General features: G+C 40.6%; 1 protein-coding gene across 1 annotated transcript; it reads right to left on the bottom strand.

Moving 5' to 3' along the window:
• Window positions 1-2,088: 2,088 nt before the first annotated feature.
• Aldh8a1 (aldehyde dehydrogenase 8 family member A1) lies at window positions 2,089-19,937 on the bottom strand. Its single transcript, XM_076859435.2, has 7 exons — window positions 19,533-19,937; window positions 15,954-16,101; window positions 14,481-14,636; window positions 12,695-12,844; window positions 6,762-7,018; window positions 3,790-3,951; window positions 2,089-2,631 (listed from the first exon to the last, which is right to left on the bottom strand). The coding sequence occupies exons 1-7, from the start codon at window positions 19,935-19,937 to the stop codon at window positions 2,179-2,181; spliced, it is 1,731 nt and encodes a 576-aa protein (XP_076715550.2). The 3' UTR covers window positions 2,089-2,178.
• Window positions 19,938-25,823: the final 5,886 nt, after the last annotated feature.

Genomic DNA, 25,823 nt, shown 5'->3' with positions numbered 1-25,823 from the left:
TCGACAAACTATAAGTTGGGACCTTTTAATGGCTTGTAAGGCTATGAGCCAAGACCTAGGAATGCATCTTTTTTGTCCTTATGGGGGTCCCAGATTATCTCAGGAGCTGCTAAATTCAAAGAGATATAGAGGCAGGAAAAAGGCAACCAGAATGTCAGCAAGAAGCAATCCCTCCAGAGGCTGAATCCAGAGCCAGGACAAGAACTGACGAGAGCAGAGCTGGCTCAGGTCCTGAGAGCCACCTCTCAGGCAGAAAGCAAGCAGGGTGGGAGGCAGGTATTCAGACACAGGGAACAAGGAGAGTCAGCTGCCAGAATATGGAATTAAGATGTGATTTGAATTTTTTTGCATTACAATTCATATACAGAGTTATGAAAATTGTGCTGTGAATAGTGGAATGCATTATGAATATAATGCATTCCATTATTGTTATGTATGAAAGAAAGAAATTTTAAAAAAAGATGTGATTTCAGTCTCAGGAATAAGGATGACTTTGGCCACAAATAAGAGCAAAGATGAGACTGAAGTTGCTAAAACTCCTCTTGCTGATGTTCAGAGTTGGTCCTGGACTAAAGTAATCAAGGTTAAGAAGAGAGGTGGTGGGCTGGGGTTGTGGCTCAGCGGTAGCTTTACCTAGAATGTGTGAGGCCCTGGGTTTGATCCTCAGCACCACATAAAAATAAACACATAAAATAAAGATGTTTTTTAAAAAAAGAAGAAGAGAGGTGGTGAGGGAAGGAGAAGGGAGGGGAGTTAAAAGCTAAGAACAGGTATAATTCACACCATCACTTGATCTTAAATAGGCTGACTGATTTCTCAGCACTTGTAAACAAGTAAAAATGCCTAAATCCCAAGCAAAGTTATAAAGCATAGTCTTCCTCCTACAGGTATCCACAGTCCCCCACCCAGACACAACTAATGCAACAAATACCTCAGAGCACCAGGAACACCTTACTCCCCTCCTGGAATTAGTTTTGAGTACCTTCTGTGTGCCAGGTGCTATGCTTTGAGACTTGTGGGGATAGTAACACAACCCAGGGCCTTTGACATTCCTGTCCTGTTGTGGGGTCAGACTGCAAACAGATTGCTTCTGCCAGTGAGGAAGACACTGGGCTCCAGGAAGTCCTGGGTGGCATGGCCCTTGTGGCGGGTCCCTCACTCATGCCAAATGGAGCTGGACAAGAGGGAAGAAGCAAAGCAAGAGGGAGACTTGGAGAAGGACCCAGCGTGATGTGTGCCCTGAATCATCAATAATTGGCTCCCTCTGGAGCAGGACCCAAGACAGGTGGGAGGTGTCCAGAGATCATTAGTTTCAGAGTCTGAGGATCCAGGCCCACCTCTACCCCCATACAATTTGTATGACCTTGAGTGTGCTATTTAATGGCTAAAACTCAGTTTTCTCCTTGAATCATTTGGGGATCCATAAAAATAAGCAACTAGAAATAGTTTTAAGAGGATGGACATAAGGAGGGATAATGGACAAGTCAAGGTGAATGCCATACTTTTTACTAAAATTGATAATATTTTATTGTTTCTTTTAGGATTAGTAAATGATCAGCCTTATTAACAATTGATAGACTTGACAGTGGAAATGGATTAGTTTTCTCTTCTTGTTCCAAGCTTCCTCTAAAAGTGGTAGCAATTTTATTGTTCTTTGTCACTGTACAGATATATTTAGCCCAACCTACCACATAGACCTCCTCTAACAAAGTGCATAAACATTCGACACCCCCATACATAATGAGGAGTAGCCAGTTATCACTTAGCCACACAGGTGGAGAATGGACCAGGAGAACATCTCCACAGTCCCCTTAAAGGCAGGAAATTATGCTGAGTTGTTTCTCTTCAGCTTTGCGGATTTTTTTACTCCATATTTGTAAATGAAAATATCTGATCACTGAGGATTCCAAGATTTCAATCTAGAGGATGAAAAAAATACTATGAAGACATGACACGATGATCGCGTGGCCTCCTTGTTGTGACTTCCTATTCAGAAGTATTCTCTTCTGAGTCCACATTGAAAAGAGTTAGCATCTCACGAGTCTCCCAAGGTAAGCTAGAGAGAGCCTCCTGCGGTCAGGATGTGCTGCGATGGACACCTGCACTTCCTTCATCACACTAGACAGCAGGGTCTCGGCTGCAAGGCAGTGACGACAGCAGCTTCCCCATGGGCGAAGTTCAGTACTTAACTGTGATGGTTTTGATCTCGGTAAAGAAGTCATGAGAGTCCTTGGCTCCCTCCCTTCCTATCCCAGAATACTTCATCCCCCCAAAAGGTAGGTTCAGCTCTCTGATCAGCCAGCAGTTGGTCCAGACCAAGCCCGACTGCAGCTTCTGAGCCACCCGGTGGATGCGTCCCACGTGGCCTGACCATACCGTAGCCGCCAGCCCGTATTTGACACTGTTGGCCCTTCTAATCACTTCCTCTTCGCTATCAAAAGGGACAACACACGTCACTGGACCAAATATCTCTTCCTTCATACAGCAGGACTCATCCTTAATGTCTGTTATCACCGTGGGAAGCATGAAGTAGCCCGCCTGGTTCCTGGGGGGCAGGCTCAACCTATCTACCCCCTCGCCACACAGGATTTGGGCCCCTTCAGCACGAGCCTTCTTGATGTAACCTCTGACCTGGGCAGGCAACAAACATAGTTAGCAAATTCTCAGAATTTAGCTTCACAGAAATCAATAGAATATTTCCTAATCATCAGAAAGCAGTATGAGATCATTGCTAAGAAAGCCTAGGGTTTTCTTGACACTCAGCTGCTAAACCTTAGGGCAGCCATCATGTAGGCATTCAGCCATCATGCACAGGGGAAGGAAGAAATGTATTTAATATCTAAGTGTCAGACACTCCGATTCATACTTTACATACATTCTCACTTGATTCTCTCAAAACACTATCAACTATCTTTATCTGTTACTACCCCTATTTGCTGATGTTATATTTGAGCCTCAGAGAGAATACATCGTTCATGAAGCTAATAAAAAGTAAAGTTAAATTCATACTCTGGTGTATTTTGTAGTTAAATATATGAAAGAATATTTTATCTCTTTTTGTGGGGGAAAGATGTCCATAAATGGGAAGTGAGTGATTTGTAAGATTTATAAGCCAGAATGTCCTTCAATAGCTGAGCTTTGAAAAAAAATGATTTCTAGTCTCATTACTGATTATACTCTGAAACTACATCTGGGTAATTAATATAGTACAGCTAACTACAATGGAAATCAAAGTGTGTAATAAATTAACCCAGTGACTTCAAGATAATGACAGATGCACTTTCTTGAAAAGAGGCTTAAAAGAGGCTTGATTTGTGTGTTTTGTTTCTTTTCAGAATCTTGATGCTGAACCATGCTAGCAGGAAAGATGGCCAGGACCTGTGCACCTTTGGACCCAATACCAGGTAGTTTAAGCCAAGAACCTAAAAGTATTCAAGGAAAATGGGTGACTTGATTTTGGAACATATATCATAACTGAAACACACAATATGGTGCAATTTGAATCATTTTCCCAACTAATACTATGCGCCTTCTATGTTCTAGGTATTTTTCTGGGCTTTGAGGACACAGCAGTGAATAAACCTGGCCATGGAGCTTCCATTCTAGTCAAGGAACTCCATTTGCATATTCAAATCTAAAGTTTCTAGAACCTATGTCCAGAGACAACTTCCCATAGCCCATAATTTTCCAGAAGTAATTACAGTATCTCTAAGGCCAATGTGTGTGATGCTTGTGCTGAGCTTCTCTTCCAAAAACTTTCTGTAACTAACATGACAGAGGTGTACTTACTTTCTCCAAATGTGCTTTACTTATCAAAGCACCCATGCTGGCTGATGGATCAGAAGGAATACCGACTTTCCACTTTCTGGTAGCTTCTACAAACCTCTTTAAAAATTCATTATAGATGCTCCTCTGAACAAAGATCCTGCTGGTGCAGAGACAGATTTCACCCTGTCAAGAATGTGAACAAGACAAGACTAGAGGGCCTTCTCCTTCATGGTAGATCCCCCATCACTTTCTAGTGCCTGTCATGTATCAGGCACTAGTCTAGACAATGGGATCCAGTGGTGAACAAGACCAAGTCCCCACCATGTGGAACACATAGTCTTGTAGGAAGACAGACAAAACCACAAATGAACACTTTCAATACACAACAAAGCTTCAGGTAGTAATCAAAGCAATAAATGAAAATTAGGCAGAGGAGGAGAATAAAAGCTTATGGAGGAGGAGACAGCTATTTTACTAAAGGGCATTCTGGAAGGCAATGCAAAGAGGAGACATTTGGAGAATGAGCTTTTTATTGACATTAAGGAGCTGGATGAGCAAAGATCTGGAGGAGGGAATTCCAGCAGTAAGCATGGAGGTCTGCTGCAGGAAGGAGGGGGTGTGGGAGTGGGGCAAGAAGAAATGTGGGGTGAGGCTGGGAGTGGAGGCAGGAATGGGAGGTGAACAAGGCAATGTGGTGCACCCTCATGGGCTCATAAGGAGCTTACATTTTAGTCTCAGTATCATGAAAATGGAAGGTTTTATGCAGAAGAGTGATATAGTCAGATTTACATTTTAAAATTATCATTCTGACAGCTGTGTAGAAAATAGAAAAGAAGGAAATCAGAGTGGAAACAGAGAGCAGATTTATAAGACTATTTCAAAGTGCAGATGAGTGGAGGTAGCTTGGACCAGAAAGCCACCAATGGAGATGGAGAGAAGTGATAGGAATCTAGTGAGTTTAAGAATCTTACAGGGGTATGGAACCCTAAAAGTGTAGGAGACAGGCATGGATGCACTGGAGAAGTTATAGGTTGTAGGTTATATCTTAAAGATAGGACACAGATGCATAAATAACTATTTTCATCCTAGGAAACAGAATGCTTCTAATTACCTTGGTATTTGTAAAAAGGTTTATTATATGAATTAAACAAAATGAATTAAACAAAATAATGACCAATTCTCTCTGCAAACAGGATAAATCAGAATCATCTGCTTATCTGGTTTGGGCAATGACCAACACCAGACAGGTTCATCTGCACAAGTGCCCTGTGCCCTATGAGGAAGGAGGGTGTGATAAAGAGACTTGAGAGTTTTACCAAGTTTCCCGTTACTCAATGCCAGGAAAGCAAGGGAATACTGAAATCCCTGGGAGGATGACTTCAGAGGAAATGAAAAATGGATGATACTATTTATCGAGTCTCTGCTATTTGCCAAGAATACTCGTTCCTTAATAACGCTGATGTGTTGGCATTCTTATTTTACAGTTAAGAAATATATGCCCAAGTTTGTACAGACATGCTTCCCCCAATAAGCCAATTATGTTTAATTAAGAAGAAAGTATGTCTTCCATGAGACTCATCACTTAGCTAAAGTGAAACAATCAAGCTACTTTTTTTTCATTTGTGCCTAAAATCCATTTGTTGCTTTGGACTGGCCCTGATCCTTCTCCCACTGATAACTTTAAAACACCCCAAGAGGAAGTTTCTTTGGGCACACTCAAACCCTCGCATGATTCTAGTAACTGAGCAGCCAGAAGTCTACACCTCCAGGCTCAGTACAGATTTACTTTAATACAGAGAACGTGCCTTCCTTTCTCACCTCAACTCTAAATCCTTGGAATTTGTCTCTATTTTGTTATCTGGAAATCATCAAAACACTGAATTCAATTATCCATTTGATATTTTCTGATTTTAATGATTAAATCAGTTGTATCAAAAAAAAAGGCCTTTTCTATTGATCCCAAATTTCTCTATGTTTCTAGCCATTTTCTCTAGGAATTATGGTAAATCAAATAATTACCATTATAATCATTTTTAAAATAATATTCTATAGGGTTGGAGTGTAGCTGAGTGGAAGGGTGCTTGCCTAGCATGCACAGTACCCTGGGCTCAATCCCATGTGACACCAAAATAATAACAGTAAAAATTATTATTATTATTATTATTATGTTTTCCACTTTACATTTGCAAAATCCTATCAGAAGGTATTGTTATAGCTCAAATGATTCTACAGGTGTAGAAATGGAGGTTCAAATGATTATGCAACATCCAATGTTTCTCCAGTTAGGAAAATGCAAATCTGTCTCATCCTACTGCTCTGAAGTCCTAACTGTTTTGTGTAAGCCTTTATTCGCTACTAAAATAAAACTATCTCTTGGAGCAAACCATTCAGTAATAGCACATATCTGCCAGGAACTATGCAGACATTGATATAAAACTATTGCACAGAAACAGGTACTGCTTCCATCTTCATGAAGCTGTTGTACAGTTGATTTGATCTAGCATTCTTAATCCTTTGGAGTACCATGACCTTGAAGAATGTAACACTACAGAGCCTGAAAAAACATTAGTTATGTAATTTCTGGGAGATGCAAGATGGCCTGAAGCTCTCTATGACATTATAGGCAATGGTAACAGTGTGTGAATGCATTTAAAATACTTTCGGGGTTGGGTTGGGAGGCATGGAGAATAAGGTCCACTAGAAATAGGACATGTGAGCAGCAAGAGGAGATAGTGCAAATGTGTGACTTACAAAATGCAGGAGGTTGAAACAGCAAACTCAATCATTCTGCCCATGTGTGGTACATGATAAAAGTTGTATAAACAACAGTAGGAGCTTAATGAACAGAAACTGATAGACACTGGAATATCCGTGTACTGATCCTCCTTTCATGGAAGTGACTGGATTTACCCATTCACTCCTGGGATTTGCACTATGATAAAACAGATTCAGGTTGACAGGGCCATGGGGTGGGGAATACCCAGAGCACATACCTGGTTGGCAAAGCTGGATCTGACAGTTGCTGGAATACAGTCCTCTAGATTGGCATCCTCAAAAATGATGGCAGGATTCTTGCCCCCCAGCTCCAGGGAGAGCTTCTTACAGAAGGGAGCACTCAGCTGGGTGATCCGCTCAGCTGTGGGCTGACTCCCAGTAAAGGAGATCAAGGGCACCTCTGGGTGGGTCACCAGGGCCTCACCTACCTTGGGCCCTGTTCCAAACACAATATTGACCACACCTGGTGGAACACCTGAATGGGAAACAGTATCAGTGATAGTCATTCTCCTCTGTGTGTTGAGGACTTAAGGTTACACAAAGACTCTCCTTGAACTTACAATAGCTTGAATGGGAGAAGCACTTGATAGGTTTTACAACACTCAGAGCTTTCATGGCTACCTCCAGTTTAATAGCAAAGCAAGGACTACAGAGTCGCTTCTGCCTATAGAACCATTAGGTGGGATTTCTCTGGTGCTCATAGGTTCACATCCTAGGTAATTCATCCCACAGTAGTGACTACACTTTAAGCACTCCAGATGCACATATATTCTCAGGCAGGTCAATTCCAGTGGGGGGCTCAATGCCCTGCTCCAATGTGGTATTTAGGAGTTAAAATGCAGGGGAAAAATGTTAAGTAGAGGGATGTGTAAATCTGCAAAGAAGATTGACTACTTTGGCCAGGGAAGTAGGGGAATTTTCCCAGGGAGGGTGAGGTTTGAGTTGGATGTCCTGTGCCCCATGATTATGAATAGAGCCACTGAACTCTAAAACCAACTTACAAGTACCAAGAGCACCCCAAAATAGATGCTCCAATCTTTTCTATCTCCAGATCCTATTGTCCTAAATCTACATGTATATGTTATGTGTTTTCTGGATTTACCTATATATGCCTGTCCACCACCAGAAGGTGTGCTCACGAAGGGCAGAAATGACATGTGGTTTCTATTCTTTGTTGCATTCCCAGTTGATCACATAGAACTAACACCAATAAGGACTCAATTAATTGGGTGCTTAGTGTGGGCCAGCCATTGTTATTAGTGATGTATAGTAATCACCCCCTTATCTGTGGATTTATTATCTGTGGTTTCAATAACCCACTCACAGTGACTCTCTGAAAATATTAACATTTGTCGTTACTATTTCAAGAGGGAAAGAGACCATACTCATGTGCCTTTTATCATAGTATGTTGTTACAATTGTTCTACTTTTCTTACTAGTTATTATTTATCTCTTTCTGTGCCTAATTTGTAAATTAAACTTTATCAAAGATGTGTCTGTATAGGGGAAAACTTAGTGTATGTGTGCGTGTGTATATATATATATATCTCAATACTAGGCACAGTTTCAGGCATTCACTGGGGGTCTTGGAACCTATTCTCCACTGACAAAGGGGGACTACTATACCCTTTTTAGAACTCACAGAAACCCTATAAGGTACTTGGTATTATTATCCTCACTTTACAGGTGAGAAAATTGAGGCAAAGTAAAATTTAATAAAGAGTAAATACCAAAACTGTCCAGAGTAGGTTAATCAATAATTGTTAAATAAATGAATGAGTGAATGAAAGCTTAAAGTCCAGTATCCAAGTTAGAAATGGCTTGCGAATACAGGAAGATGTGTGTGCAGAAGAGAACTCACATACAATCACATCATGTCTCGAAGTTCTTAGGGTCTGTTGGGAGGTAGCTGAATTTCATCCATTTCTTTAGGAGAACATAGTAAGGGCAGAAGTCCTCCATCATAAAGCCCCAGGTAAAGCATTCTCTCCTCAATGGAAACCCTCTCTGGGATTCCTACCAACACTTCAAGAATCTGCGCTTAATGTATAAATAAGAATTCCACAGTGACGATCAGTTATCATGAAGAACACTCTCCCACAGGGCCACTGCCTAAGCCTGATCGCCTTCAGAAGACCCTAAGGTAAGAAGTTTCAGTACCATGGAGTATCTGTCAGAACCTCCCTTCTAATAGCCCCCCACTTCTCCTCAGTGTGTGCATCTGTTGAATCTAGCTCAGGTCATTTCCGGATCCCAGGTCATCACCAGAGGTGTGCCTGGCACCACGTGAAAGCCCCTGGACGCCAGGTTGGGGCAAAGAGTCTGGAAGGAGAACAACTGATGGGGAGAAAACAAGGACAGGTTTCCCTCATTTCCTAGATGGGGTCAGGCCTCTCCATCCAATATGGGGCCTGTGTGTGGCTGGATCGGGGAGCGGGAGAGGAAGGGGGACTGTTAATACATCCTGAAAGAAAAAATGACTTGAATCACTTCTCCTGCGTGCAACAGCATTTAACAGAGGGTGGGAGGAACACAGGAACACCACAGGTTTCTCACCACAGGAGAGTGAGCTCATTTCGGCAGCCCAATTGCCTTCCACAAGCAATGTTAACCTTCGATTCTGCTTCTGTGGCACCCATGTTCAGATGTAAAGAGGTATCTGCTGGCCGTGATTTCTCAGGACTATTTTGCCATTTGATCCAGACATTCTGAAATTTTTTACAGATATTTGCCTGTTGACCCTTAAGAGATTCCGATTCTTTTTTTTTTTTTTGAATTATCTGATTTTATTTTATTTTATTTTTAAATTTTATTTTATTTTTTTTTATTGGTTGTTCAAAACATTACAAAGCTCTTGACATATCATATTTCATACATTGGATTCAAGTGGGTCATGAACTCCCATTTTTACCCCAAATACAGATTGCAGAATCACATCGGTTACACATCCACATTTTTACATAATGCCATATTAGTAACTGTTGTATTCTGCTGCCTTTCCTATCCTCTACTATCCCCCTCCCCTCCCCTCCCATCTTCTCTCTCTACCCCATCTACTGTAATTCATTTCTCTCCTTTTTTTTTCCCATTTCCCTCACAACCTCTTATATGTAATTTTGTATAACAATGAGGGTCTCCTTCTATTTCCATGCAATTTCCCTTTTCTCTCCCTTTCCCTCCCACCTCATGTCTCTGTTTAATGTTAATCTTTTCCTCCTGCTCTTCCTCCCTGCTCTGCTCTTAGTTGCTCTCATTATATCAAAGAAGACATTTGGCATTTGAGATTCCGATTCTAAGAGAAGGAAAGCAGTTGGTTAAATTGGCAAACAGATATTCAGCAAAAATCAGGTGAGGTGGCTAGCAGGCAAGTTGGGAACCCAGGAACAGACAAGAATGAACCCTCTCAACATGTGCATGGGAGGGAGAAGTATTTAAAATTTAAATAGAGCTAGGGGCAAGAAGAACAGTGGAAAAGACCACAAACCCCAGGAGACTCTCCAGGAATGAGGGCAAACATTTGGTACCACCAAAAAAAAAAAAAAAAAGAATATTCCAGACTCCCAAAGAGGTACTTACTTATAGTTCTACACCAGGGACTAGAGGAGTTAGCTCTTTAAAATACAGAATATGTTAGCAGTTCGTTTGCACTTCCCCTCTCACACTCTTAAAAGTTCCTCCTGCATTCTCTACAGTAGGATTTCCTGGCTGTGATTCACACGTCCTCCAAATCCCAGTGGAGAAACCAAGGGCTTCAGAAAGGTGAGATTTGAGCAGCACCTCTCTGTATTTTTCAGGGGAGGAAAACTTGGCAAAGATAGCCCAGCGGGGAAGGAGAAGAGCTGCCTTGGCTTTACAGGACTGTTTGTTCACAAGCAAGATCCAAGCTGGGGAAATAGATGGAAATGGAAAGCTCTCGTGCAGACCGGGTTCTGGGGAAAGTGGTGAGGAAAGAAGACGCATCATAGATCAAGATGTGTGTTTTCAGGAGAGTGCGCAGGAAAACAGGGCGTCACATCCCCTCCTCCATGAGATCAAAGGAGAGTGAAGTCCCTGCCACAGTTTGGATTAGGAATGTCCCCAAAGGCCCCTATGTTGAAGGGTTGGGCTCCAGTCTGTGGTACTGCTGGGAGGTGGTGTAACTTTTAAGAGGCAGGGCTGGTGGGAATAAGTTAGGTCACTGTGGGAGTGCCCTAGAAGGGAATATGGGGACCTCCTGCTTACCATGAGGTGAGCTGTTTCTTCCACCATAATGTACCATCTCATCACAGGCCCAAAAGCAATGGAGCCAACTGACTATGAAGCTCCAAAACTGTGAGCCAAAATAAACCTTTCTTCTTTTTAGGATGATTTATCTCAGGTATTTGTTATAGCAACAGAAAGCTGATCCTGAACCCTTCTAGGAACCTGCAGTCACCAGCTGAGAAGAAATATCCCATAAGTTTGCATTTACCAAAGACTCAGTTTTGCAAAGGATGGGATTAGAACGGTGGTCACTTTTGTAAGGAAAGATTGATACATTCTGGGACATTGGAGAGGTAGGTACATTAGAGTCACATATTCCCCCCAGAGGACCAGGGCTTCCATAGATATTACCCCAAAGACCTGGGTTGGGAGACCTCATTCCTCTGTAGCAATACTAGGGCCTAGCAATACTAGGCCCAGTGCCCTGATCTAAACAGGTTCAGTATTAACCTATCATTAGAATCCTAGAGAAATGACTAAATTTCACTGGACCCTAATGTGTATGTCTTTGTTGCAAGAGCAAAGATATCCAGAGGAAGAGAGGATAGGCTTGTACCCACTGCCCATTCTATAAATATGGGAGAGCCCAGCGGTACCTTTTCTGTGTGCTGTAAGTCAGTGACACCGCAGAAGCTGACATACCCAGAAGGATGGAAGTCTGTCCCCAGCTCCCAGACATCATTCCACCCTGACTGTGGTGGACATGAGCCCAGAGACCTAATAGCAAGGGGCCTTCTCACAGGTTACCTGTAGGGCTTCCTGCCTGTGACCTCCAAACCCCAGTTCAGTGTCAGGCTGTCTGTGTGGAGTTGTACCTAGAACAAATCCAGGACTGCACTCTGAATGTAGCTATTAAACTATTAGCAGAAAGAAGGCAAGGAGTGAATACAGTTTGTACTGTGAGTGAGCATAAGATTTGGAGGGTCAGGGTAAAATATTATGGTTGGATCTTTAATGGCTCCTAAAACTTCATATATTGGGCAATGCAAGAATGTTGAGAAATAAATGATTATAAGAGTTATAATCTCATCAATGGATTAATCCATTTGATAATAATCCATCAAATGGATGAAGAATTTGAATAGATTCCTGGGTAGTAACTCTAGGCAGGTGGAGCATGGCTGGAAGAGTAGGTCACAGCGGGTAAACTCTGAGGAATTATATCTTGTCCCTGGCCTCTCACACATGCACACTGTCCCTCCCTCTCTCCTTCCAGGCTGATATAAACTGAGAAGCTTTCCTTCACCACACCCTTCCGCCATGATGTTCTGTCTCGCCTCTGGCCTAGAGCAATGGAGTCAGTCTCTGAAACTGTAAGCCCAATTCTTTCTTGCTCTAAATTGTTCCTGACAGGTATTTGAATCACACTAATGAAAAACTGACTAACACAAGGAGCAAATGTGCGACCCTGATAGGCTACGGCCTCTCACCTTCTGAGTATTGATCCCAAATCAAGGAAAGCCAAAGGATTTATATTCAAATCCTTTGGAAATGGCTGTGTCTATGAGGTATTGTGTACAACTTATAGGAATACCTAGCAATCTTCTCCTTTTCACCAAGATTAACTTGTGGCTTAAACCTAAGATTTAAATTGACCATTGAAGATACTCTACAGAGAGCGGATGTCTTTGATTAGATCAGGACTCTTTAAGTTTGCGATACTGTTTACTGTTTTATGCTTCTTGCACTGCAAGACACCACCCTGTGAGGTGGGTCTATTCTGCAGTAGCAGTTGAATAGAGGGAACAGTGTGAGAATGCCCTGCTGTGGATAAAGAGGATTTCTCAGAAAAGGATCAGGGAGACAAATCCCATAGATGTCTTTGGACTGGGTATTCTTGCCAAGTGGAAGATCTGTATGTAATACAACTCTGCACCTCTCCTAAATTTGCCCCCCAACACCTATTTACCTGCTTTATTCAGGAACTTGCACAACATCCACGCAGTCACTGAAGTTAGCTCACTGGGCTTTGCTATCACAGTGTTCCCAGCAGCGATGGCCGGAGCTATCTTCCAGGTCAGCAAGTAGAGGGGCAAATTCCAAGGACTAATCAGACCCGCTAAAGGACAAGAGCAGAAGCACTTCTATGGTGATATGCCCTTCAGTGGCAAGTTGGCCGGATAAGGTTACTGAGAACTCCTTCATGCTGCATGAAACTTATTTACTCTTAAAAACTCTAGACTTGGCTTATTTATAGGTAACTTCAAGTAAATCATCTAAAACTTATTACACGCAATTGTGCCTTTCAAAACAGTTTTCCCATTTCTTGATGGCTCACAATTATAATTATAAACAACAGTGTAAGCCCCAAGGCCACAAGGCTGTCACCAATCTACTGCTTAACAGTTGCAGAATGTAATGCATTTTGAGATTTATAAACTGGGCTTTACTTTTCTTAAAAATTTCTCCCTTCTCATTACTAAGCTGTTCAGCTGCTATTTATTTTAACAAGTTTATTCACCTCTGTTTCCAATATGTTGTGGATTGACACATAATACCTCAAGTTTTCTTAGAATTATTTGTAAAGTAGGAATAAAATGGTTCTAGATGGTTCTGGTAGGGCCCCTCCTGTCAGTAAAGCCAATCAACTTTCATGCATAGATCATGAAAACCATCTAAGCTGTTTTGAATATTCTTAAATAAAAATTCTCTCTGGATTCTCACCTGTATCCTGACCCAATAGATTTCCTGAATAAGTAACATACCAACTTCTAGAGAGTGTCTCCATGCAGTATTCTGAAACTATCCAGGTTCTTAACCACAACATTCGACAAATATAAAGCCTCTATCATGACAGGAAATGGATTCACTTCATTTTAAACTCGGCTCTAAAACCTGTGTTATGAAAGTAAATGTGTATTTTACAGTATTAAATTTCCCAGCGGGAGAAAAAAATCTGTTCTTTGGGGGATAACAAAATATTGTTTCAGCAAAATACTTTAGCATTCTTCTTAGGAAGCAGTTAGGGCTCTCCATAATGCCTTAAAAAATGTGATTTCCAAAAATTTCGAAGAATCAAAACAATAAAATGTCTCATTTTCTTTTCTTTTATATTCATAAAATGTTAACTAGTAAAATATGGTTTCTTTTCAGGGGAAACATTGCCATCTAGTGGGTATGTCTAGTCATTGCAGACATTTAGATGTTTCTTCAAAGAACAGGAGGCAAAGAACTGAGTGGAGGAAGTACAGCATTCTCAGCCAACGATTATTAATTAAATAAATTCATAGGTGTAGTCATTATTCTACGTATCCTATACCTCTGATTTATTTAATTCGTATATGTTATTAAAACATATGTAAGGATAAACTACTCTCCCAGGTTTTCGGAGAAGATACTGAAGCACACAGAATTCTTGAGTCAAAACCACTGCACTCTTTGGGTTGGTTGGTTGGTTGTTGTTGTTCAATTATTGGTGGCAAAAAAATAAAATAAATCCTGGCATATGAACTTACTCCTAGCATCATTCTTTTCCAAAATTGCAATTTTCAAAAATAATGTTCCAGGAATTTGTAGGGAATTTGACACCAAGAGAATAAATTAGAAATAGATTTTTGAGGTCAACAATTTTTCGGTAAAAAGGGAGAAATTGGCTCCTTCCTTTTCCTTAGTCCATTCCTTGAGATTAATTCTACAGAATTTTCTGAGCACCTCTGTGCATGATCATGACATATGCTTTTTCCACCAGCACCTACCGATTCCCACTGGAGTCCGCACTGTGTAGTGCAGACAGCCCAGGTGATCCATCTGTGTGCTCTCTGTAGTATGGTGCAGGATGGAGGAAGCGAAGAACCGGAAGTTCTGCACAGACCGGGGAATGTCTATAGTTCTTGCCATCGTCAGGGTTTTCCCTGTAGGGAAGAAAGCACTTCCAAGTGTGTTCTATGTGGAGTGAGTAGACATGGACAGAGGTGTCCATCAACTGCCACCACACTATATCTGAATTCACACTGGACTAGTCACAGTTCCTTCCAGCCCTGGGGAGGCATTCCTTGACCATGGTTGGGTAAAACTGTGAAATTATTAGGTATGAGGTTATAGTATCAGCAGGGGCAGGGGCAGAGTTGAGTCAGATCATCTTTGCCTTGTGGACTGAACATTTTGTAGCTCTCATTGTGAATTTGTCAGATGCAACCACTTCACCCACACAAGCTCTTGCCAGTCCAAATCACCAGGCTTTGTAAGTGCTGTGAAGGGGTTGAAATAATGGGTATTGAGATAGCTGTGTTTGCACATCACACACAAACACGTGAGTTATATTAAATGTCCTCCTAACACATGGTGGTAATCGGAAGGATTAGCAGGAACATCCCAGCCATGGATGCTGTGTGACACTTGCTCACCTGTCACATGTCCCCATTCCTGGATGGAGTGGAAGGAGAAGCATGAGCTTACCTGGATTGCCCCTGAGTGCCCTCCAGTGAGGCAAAGAAACTGCCACCTAGAAAGGTGGAGAGCAAACATTTTCTTTCCAAGGGCTTGCCCCCAGGCTGCTTCCTAACTCTATGTTGATTTATGGCATGCATACATTTTTTTAAAAGTTTTTGGCTCTTCCTAATAGACAGTGTTACAGAAATTTACAAACATTTATTCAAGGAAGGAGAAAAATTGGGAGATTGTGTTAGGAGTGGACTAATGACTGATAAGATCAGAGCACTTTCTACATAACTTGACTGTGGCACTGCTCTTCAAATGATCTTTGCTTTGAAACTCTCTACTCAGAATGGGAGGAAGATTGAGTGATCAGCCCTAGTTCCTCACCTATCCCCATATCCATGCCCTTTGCTGTGGATCTTTGTATTTTGTTCCATCAAAGGAACAGAGTATAATTCTTTGCCCCTTGACCTTGGGTTCAGTCTCATGACTGCTGTGAATGGGGCAGGAGCATGCTAGCTGGAAGCCATGACTTTCCACAGCCTTGGATGGTTTTTGCCTCCACCTCTGCCATTGCTGTAAGAAAGCACCTGCCTGGCACCACAGGAGGGTCGATATGAATAATGACAAAGAGTCAAGAATTCCATCAATTACATTTAAGTGTCAAGAGACCACCTCATAAACTGGAAGAAGGGTACTAATGGTCAATATTGGGTAATATATTGCTGTTCTTATAAGCATTTAGTACAAGACCTCTACACTCAAACCACAGCTCTGTTAGAAATGGCTCTCACCTTGGTCTTTAGATTCTGCCTGGGCCAACTCCTCAAGGGACTGCTCCAGCAAGTCTGCCAGCCGGTTCAGGACCTGGGAGCGCTCCTGGGGGCTGCGGGATGACCAGCTGGGAAAGGCCTTTCTGGCCGCCTCCACTGCAGCCTCGATCTTTGAAAAACAAACAGAAGAGGGAGGAAGGTCAGCTTAAAGCTGTTGCTCCTGAGGGACTAGAGGAATCCAGAACTCATGGCTCCCTTTTATCCAACATGTCCCAGTGCTGGGCTACCACATGTGGGCGACACAGGTGTTTATGCCACCAGCAAACAGACACCACAAAAACAAAGCAAAACCCTCCATCTCAACCAAGGGAGCTAGAATGCGGCAGTCAGCTAATCAGAAAGAAGCTGTTCAAATCTCAACAGATATGCAATGTCAATCATTTTCCAAAGAACAGATCTTTTTGAATATTGAATAGGAGGGGAAGCCTACTTTAGATGTATGGAATCTCTAAAGCTCTTAATCCATCTCTAACATTGTATAAAACTAAAGTTTTGTATGAAATCCTATCCTTGGAATGTCATTGGCCCTTGGAATGACTAATCCTATGTTAGTGATTTATTGAATAATTTTATAACTAAAGGAATATGACTAAATATACCAATTATTTCAGTTAGCCTCTTTATCCTGAGTATTTTATGCCCATTTTACAGATGAGGAAGTGAGGCACAGAAAGCTCATTTAACTTGCCAGAAGTGACACAGCTAATAAATGCATATCAGGATACAAATACAGATCTTTTTGGTTCCCAAAACCAGAAGCTGACTTGCTATGGCGTAACCACTGGCCCTGCCCAAAGCCCATTGTGCAATGGAAGGGGTGGGTCTCTGTTGGAAAGGAGGGGATCTGGGGTTGAACAGAAATCTTAGATCTCTCGTTTTGAAGCTACATCCCCAGAGAAGCAACATGAGGAGGTATGGGCAGGGCCAACTCATGACCAAAATGTGACTCAGGCAAAATGAATCTGGAGTGCTTTCCTGCTTCTGCCTTTCTTCCCATTCAGGGAATGTCTAATCAATGCCTCTTCCAGACATGGCAAATCTGTAGACCAGGTGTCACCGCTCTCCTCTGCTTGTGCATGATAAACAGTCACTTACACCTTTCTCCCACCACTGGGCCCAGCTCAGCCTCAGAATCCTTCTTCACAGGCTTCAGACAGTCAGGAGTGCCTTTCTTGGGTCATGTGATCTGACCATCCAGACTCCTGATCTAGCCCCCTCATGAAGAACCCCACCAACGTGTCCCTTGTTCCCTCATGGGAGCTGAAGTAAGGCATGAGATTATTAAGAGGATTGGGGTTTAGCTCAGTGGTTGAGTGTCCATCTAGCATGTGTGCGGCCCTGGGTTCCATCCCTAGCACAACGACAACCACTGAAGATTAAGATTCTCATCGTCAGCAGAAATTTGTCTGAGGATGGCAGCCTCACCCCCAAAACCGAATCTCTAATGTGGACCTGCAGGCAGGATGAAGGAAGGGAGGTGGACTTTTTGGTGACCTTCACCTCGATCTGCAGTCATGGAGAATCTACTGCCAGCCAACCAGAGGGGCTCCATTCCTACAGTGGATCATGTACAATTCTGATATGTAACATTTAGAAAATTCAAGTCCACTCATGTTTTCTAAATTGTCTTATGTCACCTGATTTATGTTTGTACAATATAGACGGCATATTAATCTACTATATATAATATATAATATATATATATAAAATATTACTGTAAGCTAATACTTAGAAAGGGCCAAGCACTGAGGGTTTTATGTGGATTAGTCCATCTCATCCTCAGAACAACACTACGAAGGAGGAATCATTACTATCCCCATTTCATAAATGGGGAGACTGAGGCACAAAGAGGCTCAGCTGTAAGTCAAGGTCACAGGCAGCAAGCCATGGAATGGTGTTTGCACCTAGGCAGTTTGACTCTGCTCTGTGCTTCCGTCTGAAATGCCATAACACAAATGGTGTACGTATGTGTGTGTCTGAACATGCACACCAGCACACACCCATTGACCTAGGCACCAGACACCAAAATGTCGGCACTCTGTCCTCTGAACATAAGGACGATAACAGATAACTAATTTCTAGGTTGTTACAACTCGCTCCTTGGGACAATCCTGGTAAGGCAGCTTGGTGAAGGCAAAGCACATAACTAAAGCTGACTGAGGAACCCCTAAGCACTGGCAGGATTTGCTGTGAGCAACTATTTGGAGAAATTTATCATGTAATTTATACAGTGATCTTTTTTTTTTTTTTTTAAGCCAGAAAAATAAAATGGGATTTACGGGATCAGATAGAATACTTAACTTGTGAGTTTCATTCATGGAAATAAAAAATATTTATTACTGTAGTAGCAGCTACTATTTTCAGTTTTGGTCTATTTTCTGAAAAGGTACGAACCATAAGCTGCAGAAAATATTCAACCTGAATTTGGCATATTTGTCATTTTAAACTTCATTTTTGGAAAACACTGTAAAACAAGAAGAAGTGGAAAAGACAAGACTGGATTTCCCACAGCTATCTTGGGTTCTTTAAAACAAACAAAATTGCAGATTATAGTTTAACCAACAAATTAGCCAATACTTGCCAACATTAATCCACAAGTCTAAAGGTTTTGTTAATGCAAGACAGACTTGAAATTTTCACAGAAAAAAAAATAACTGAGTTCTTCAAAGAAATCTGCATACAACCTATTTTTATAGATGAAGGTCATAATTATATTTTAAATAATCTAGGTTTTGTGTCTTAAAAAGTAATTATAATATATTATGCATTAAAAGACTAAACATCCACCAGTCATGTTTACCACCCCAGACATATTTACATTCTCAGTGCAGTAACTGAAAACATGTCTCAGATATTTTATAAATTTCCCAAAGTAAAATCAATTCATCAGCAAAAGAAAAGAAAGAGGGAGTAAAGGAAGGGAGGAAGGAAAAAAGGGGGAGTGAAGGGAAAGAATATCAGTCTATATATCACTAAGTTAGAGTTTAAAAGATTTTTTTTTAAATAAAAAGTCAAATACTTTTAAAATGCTAAATCTAACTCCAAATGTATATGAGAATTTGATTTTGAGTTTCATTATTCAAATTATTGAATTATCCTAGTTATTTGAAGATATGAGGAATAATTAATGTTGCTGCTCTATTTTAGTGAACTGACACTTTTTTTTTGGAAATCCTCAGATTTGCTCATAAATTTAGGTAACACTTGGTAGAGAAAAGATGCATTTTAATAACAGTTGCTACAGTACACTTCATATCATAAGCCCATAAGTCTGAAAATTACAAAAAATAAAAATAAAAAAATAACAACTGAACACAGAGTTGTTAGGTTGGCTAGAAAAATCACTTTATTCTGAATGTAGTAACCTGAAATTTGCTTGAGTCTCAGACATGTCCTATTACAAGAGAAACCTTAATGTCTTCCTTCTGCCTCACAATTCTATACTTTCCTCCAACCTCCTTCTCTTTTAGAAAATGAAGTAATTCATAATTTGCCAATTCATTAAATACATTTCTATTTTCTCTAAGCGAACAGACTCACCTCTTCTTTTCCACTATCTGGCACTTTGCAGTACACTTCTCCTGTGGATGGATCATAAGAATCTATATAGGAGTGACAAGGTAAGAATTTCCCATCTATGAAGTTTTCCAGCATCAAAAGTTCCATCTTCCAGAACGGAGAAGAAGTGCTGCTGCCTTTCCCTTCACAATTGTTCCCTGAGTTGTCCCCAACTTTGCCCCCAGTGCTGAGCTGTTCTCTCCTTTTCCAGTCCCAATATCCACATTGGCCAATCAGGAAAGTGGGAGGAGACCTGACACCCTCAGAGAACATTCCAGCTTCCAAACTAAGACAACTCTCAAATACCCCACAGACTTCCAGCCCATGATGAGAAATGGATAACACACCAACTAAAGCTAACATACTAACATCAACTTGCATGATCATTGCCCTTAAAATCATTCAAAGGCATCTGTGTGTATGATTTTATTAGATTCACAGGATAAATGGTTCGTTGCTCATTAAGTGCCAAAACATAAAGCAAGTCCTTTTCAGGATTTTCCTCACTTATTCCACACAATAATCCTCCATGACATGAATTAATATCATTATTTGTCGTCTTTTAGACAAGGAAACTGAGCTTCTTCAGAGAGGAAGAGACGATAGGTCACATAGTTAGCAAGGAGTGAACCATGGAACGCTGGTCTTCAAATCATGCGCTCTTAACTCACTGCTCTCATCCCCACGGAGGTGAGTAAAGACACACACCCTCTTTCCATTGCTCATCAGGTCTGGTTTTTTGCTGTTGTTGTTTTGTTTTTGTTTTACTTTGTGTTTTCCATTTTGGCTGCCTTTCTCTCTGAAAAACTCTCTCTCCACCCCAAAACCAGGGCTGCAGCAGCAGCTCACGTCTTCCCAGATGTGCCATGGAAATGAATATGCAAGCCCCAAAGTGTATGAGACACATAGCAAACCAGGCATTCGTGTCCAATTCTACAAATTGATTAAGAGAAATGACCAACTCACCAGAAAAGGTGAGCAAAACATATAAACAAACAATTCATAGCAAAGGGAATGTGATTGGCTAACCAGTGTATCAGTGGATGCTCAGCCTCATTGATAATCAAGGAAGGTGAACTACAAAGAGGTGTCCTGCTGGATCATCAGACTTGAGGGTTTTTAAAGGTTGACATCCATTGTGTGGTGTGTGTGGAGAAGCACAGGTTTTGCCTTTGATTGGGGTTCACAGAACACCTCAGGGAGCATGGGGCACGTTGCCAGTGTCAACGTGCAAATGTGTCTGCTTTTTTCTTTCTTTTTTTTTTTTTTAAAAAAGAGAGAGTGAGACAGAGAGAGAGAGAGAGAGAGAGAGAGAGAGAGAGAGAGAGAGAGAATTTAAATATTTATTTTTTAGTTCTTGGCGGACACAACATCTTTATTTGTATGTGGTGCTGAGGATTGAACCCGGGCTAGCGCGTTACCACTTGTGCCACATCGCCAGCCCTGCTTTTTTCTTTTTTTAATATTAGTTGTAGGTGGACACAATACCTTTATTTTATTTATTTATTTTTATGTGGTGCTGACGATTGAACCCAGTGCCTCACACGCGAATGGGGAAAAGCACTCTACCACTGAGCCACAACCCCAGAGCTGTGTCTGCTTTTAGTCTAGCCATTTCCCTTCATGGAAATGCCCTACGGAATAACTTGCTCATGGACAAGTAGATAAATTGTTAGACATTATTTCTTATGGTAATTAAAAAATTGAAATCTATCTATCAGTAGTAGAATATTATAATTGTTTGATCCATAATAAGGAATGTTACTTAGCCATTAGAAGGGTGTGTTGTTGCTGGGCGCACTGGTGCACACTTGAAATTTCAGCTACTAGAGAATCTGAGGAAGAGACTCACTTGAGCCCAGGAGTTTGAGGCCAGCTTGTACAACAGAGCAATATAATATGTGTATGAAAATATATATATTTTATGTATGTGAGAAAAAGACAAGTAGTGAATAACATGAATGGTACAATCTCTTTGGATGCCTATATAGTTGAGGAGATTAAGGAGGCTTTTTACTCTAAATATTTTTAATTGCTTGAATATTTATGATGAACTCATGTTAACATGTTACTTTTATAGTTATAATTTAGTGGAATATTGACCCTGGCAAGTCCCCATAGAGTGTCCCCATAGCATGTTCTGTGAACCCTAGTCAATATTCTAAGGTTCATTATCAGAAGGGGACATTGGCTGGCTGTGTACCTCCTCGGGCCCTGCCTGCTTCAATGCTTCAATCTCTCTCTCTCTCTCTCTCTCTCTCTCTCTCTCTCTCTCTCATTATCCACAAGATGTTTATTGAGTTCTTGGGATGTTCAGGACATTTTCCTGGGCAAAATAACCCCAAAATTATGGGGCCTAAATGTGCCCCGAGGAAACTTAGATTTTACTTGAAGAGTTAAGACATGCTCGATCATAGATAATTAATCATACAGGGTCATTAACATGCATATAGGGGGAGGAATTAAAGTCATAATATCATAGGAGCTGAGAGGAGCAAAATCTACTTCCATCTTTGTCTTTCTAGATATTCTATAAAATTCTTGCTAATCATTGATACAAAGCAATAGGCAACCCATCCCTATGCAGCTAAGCTGCAGGCTTCTCTGGGTCTCTAAAAACTATCTATGATGCTTTGCTGAACAAAAGATTCACTTCCTGAACTTTTCTTGTTGCAGCTCAAAACCCCTGAAGAAACTTTGGAAATATAGCTCATTTTATTTTATATAATTATATTCTTGGGAAGGGCTCCCCTTTCCCAGTAGAAAAAAAGGGAAGCAGTATAAAGATGAACATTATTTTTTTTCTCAGCTTAAAGTTCTTAATAGTTCCTTTTCTGGGTTACTGTTTCTTTTCTTATATCTCATGTTAATGATTTTTTATCATAGTGCTTTACTTTTTTGGAAACCCTTTTCTGACTCTTAGTCATATCTAAATAAATATACAAGATGAGGGATAAATAAATCAACAAGGTCCCTTCAGAACCCAGAAACTTCAGTAGATTTTTCATTGTTGAATACAAGGAAGTGTTTGTACAGATGTAAGGGGGCTGGAAGGGCTGTTGAGGTCACCCAGCTATTAGCAGCTGCAAAGAGCAGTTGCCATTATCTAGACTGGGGACAAAAAGGAAGAAACAGCTGCCAGAACACAGAAGCTTGAAGGAAAGCACCTGTCCCTGCCCCCAGCTGGTGCTGCCTCCTGAAGGCCTACTTGTGGCTGTAGCTGGAGGCTGGAATAGGAACATCAGCTGTGACTAGAGGGACACCCACGGGGGCTTGAGCCAGAGGTGGTCTCTCCATCCTCTCCTTCCCTCAGGCTCTTTCTAGGGCCTCCCATTGGCATAAGCCACCTTTGATGGATGTGAGAAATATGATTTGCAGGTGCCAGGCCTGGATCCCCACTACAAAAGACCGAGAAGAGGGCCTGGGGATGAGATGGTCAGTGACATTACAGATTCTGTAGCCCTCCTCCTGAGTCTCCCATTGCCAGCTCCTGCTGCCCTCTTGGCTCCTTCAGAGGCTCTTAGAAGTTTATCTTAAGCACTTCATGCTCAAAAATAGAGCAACACAGTCCCTTTCCCCAAACCATTCAACTTAGCTTCATCTCACCCAAGCTATTAAGGAGAAAAAAAATCATTTAATATGACTGGAGAAACTCAGAATAATGTTGATTGATTAAGCAGAGTGTTTATCTTTTTATATATTTCTTAATGAGCCACAAAATTCTAATCAGGGGCTTAAGGGACAACTCTTTGCAGAAAGGAGCTTTTCCTGGCTGTCTTCCACCACTTCACTGTAGAAGAGGGTCAGAAACCAGACACAGGGCTTTTGAAAATTGCTTGATGCTTCTTGGAATGCCTCGCCAGGAGCAGGCCTGGCTCTGGGCAGGAACATACTAGTGGCATCTGCTCTTTTGTTTTCCATGTTTACCTTATTTGTCCCTCTGTCCTGTCAGCCCTTTTCTGACCATAACAAAACTATTTGATCCCACCTTCAGGTCAATCACAGGCCTTACTCTGCAGTCAGGGCTCAGCAGATGTGGGAGAAAAAATCAGATGTGCAGGATGCAACATCAGGCCCCAGGGAGAGCCTGGCCACGTCCTCTGACCCCAGTCCTCATTCCTGACCTCTGACCTGCTTGGAGCCCTCTAGGCCTTCTCCCTAAGCTCTTTTCTGTTTCCCCTAAAGAGTAATGAAACCCTGTATCTGGGCCTAGGCATTGAGACTTTCCCAACCATTTGCTTAATATTTTCCAAAAATCTTTAATAGAAAAAGTGGAATCATATCATATGCACATACTCATACCACAAATATATATATATATATATATATATATATATATATATGAAAATTTTTTTTAAATAAAAGGAAATGTTAAGCTCTAATTAAGAACCATGGTCATGGGTGGGGAAAGGCAGAGTGATGGATTTGGGTAACTTCAATGGTACTTGTTAATAATGTTCTAATTCATTAGTAGAGAAATGAATTCATGGATTTTTTTTTACTATTCTTAATCTACATATGAATTATATATTTATTTCACTTATATCAAGTATTACATAATAAAAATTAAAGAATGCATATGTATAGACCTTTAAAAAGTTTGTATTTACAGAAACCCTGCACCTCATTTCTCATTATTAGTGTCTTAAATTAATGTAGTAGTTTGCCACAATTGATGAACCAGTAGTAGTAATACATTACTTTAACCAACATTTGTAGTTAACTCCTGTTTCCTTAGTCTTATTCTAATGTCTTTCTGTTGCAGGATCTCATTCATGATGCCATGTTACATTGGCTCCTCTCGGCAATGAGTTTCTCAGACTTCCCTGGTTTGATGACCATCACAGATTTGATAAGTATTAGCTGAAAATTTTGTAGGAAGACCTTCTGGAATTTGCTTGAGGTTTTTCTCATGGTTAGATGCTGCTACGAGTTCTTGAGAGGAAGACCACAGAGGTAAAGTGTCATTTCCACCCCATATCATTACATACACCGGTCCCTATAATCAACATGTCTTATTGGTGTTGATGTTAACCTTGATCATTGGCTGAGGTAGTAGTTAAGTTTCTCCACTATAAAATTATTTTACCTTTTCAATCCTTTCCCATACTGCACTCTTGGGAGAGAAATCACCATGCTAAGGCCACACTTCAGAGAGACGGGTAAAGTTCCACTTCCATGAGGGCAGAATGTCTACCAAGAACTATTTGGAATGCTTTTCCAAGGGACACCTGCCTCTTCTCCCCTGTCTTTATTTTTTTATATTAGTATGGAATCATGGATATATTTTCCTGAGGTGAGTGGTTTTGTTTCTTTTCTAGGTTTTTGCAATGAAATGATTAGTTAGCTAATTTTTCTGTATGTGGATAATAAAAAATATTTAAGATTATCCTTTGATATATAAATATTATACAAACATACACCTATACACATGCAATACATTATATACTTATATATACACATAATACATGTTACATATAATGACATGAATATGCATTACACATATATCTATTTTTATTTTTTTACTCTGCAGACTCATATTCTATGCTTTCCACAAATGATTTGAGAAGACACATAAATAAAAAATATACAAATTACAATAGGTTGAGGTGGTGGGAAAATATATTTTGGGAAGAATGGAAAATAAGGGCTTGCAAACCAGAAATGGGGGTAAAGACAGTTTCTAAAATGCCTAAGACACTGAACAGTTTTGAGCAGAGGCATTTGGCTATAAGCTTCCGAGCTGCCAAAACCAAGGGAATTTTCATCAGTATACAGCTTTCTGAAGGTTTACAAGTATTGTAGTAGTCTCGTTTCCATCTTTTTCTAAATATCTTAATTTTTTTCTCCTATTAGCAGTTATTTAAGTGTCTTTTAAACACCACAATCATTCTTTTATTCTACTTTTATTACACTGGTACTGTGAACATCATGCTGTTGATAATCTAAGGTTTTATTCATCACTAAGAATGTTTCCATATTTAAAATGAAAATTTTATAAGGTGTTAAGGAAATACATGTTGTAAGAACAGGTAAAATTTCTTAGATGAAAATGTCAGTGTACATTCATTCACCCATAGGATGCCATAGAGATTCCATAGCATAAATATATTTTGTTAAAATTACTTTGGTTTAACATCTGGCTTATGGGCTTTACGGCCTGATTTTGTCAATGCATTAATAGGTCCTTAGTAAAACTCATGAGACTGATGATATTTAACAAAAAAACTTCCAATTTATTTACATACTATGAGAAGTAACTATCAGAAAACC

The sequence above is a fragment of the Callospermophilus lateralis genome, chromosome 6, assembly GCF_048772815.1.
Source record: "Callospermophilus lateralis isolate mCalLat2 chromosome 6, mCalLat2.hap1, whole genome shotgun sequence".
Classification (NCBI taxonomy): Eukaryota; Metazoa; Chordata; class Mammalia; order Rodentia; family Sciuridae; genus Callospermophilus; species Callospermophilus lateralis.
The sequence above is the reverse complement of the archived record's forward strand: the minus strand, read 5'-3'. Positions and strand labels throughout refer to the sequence as shown.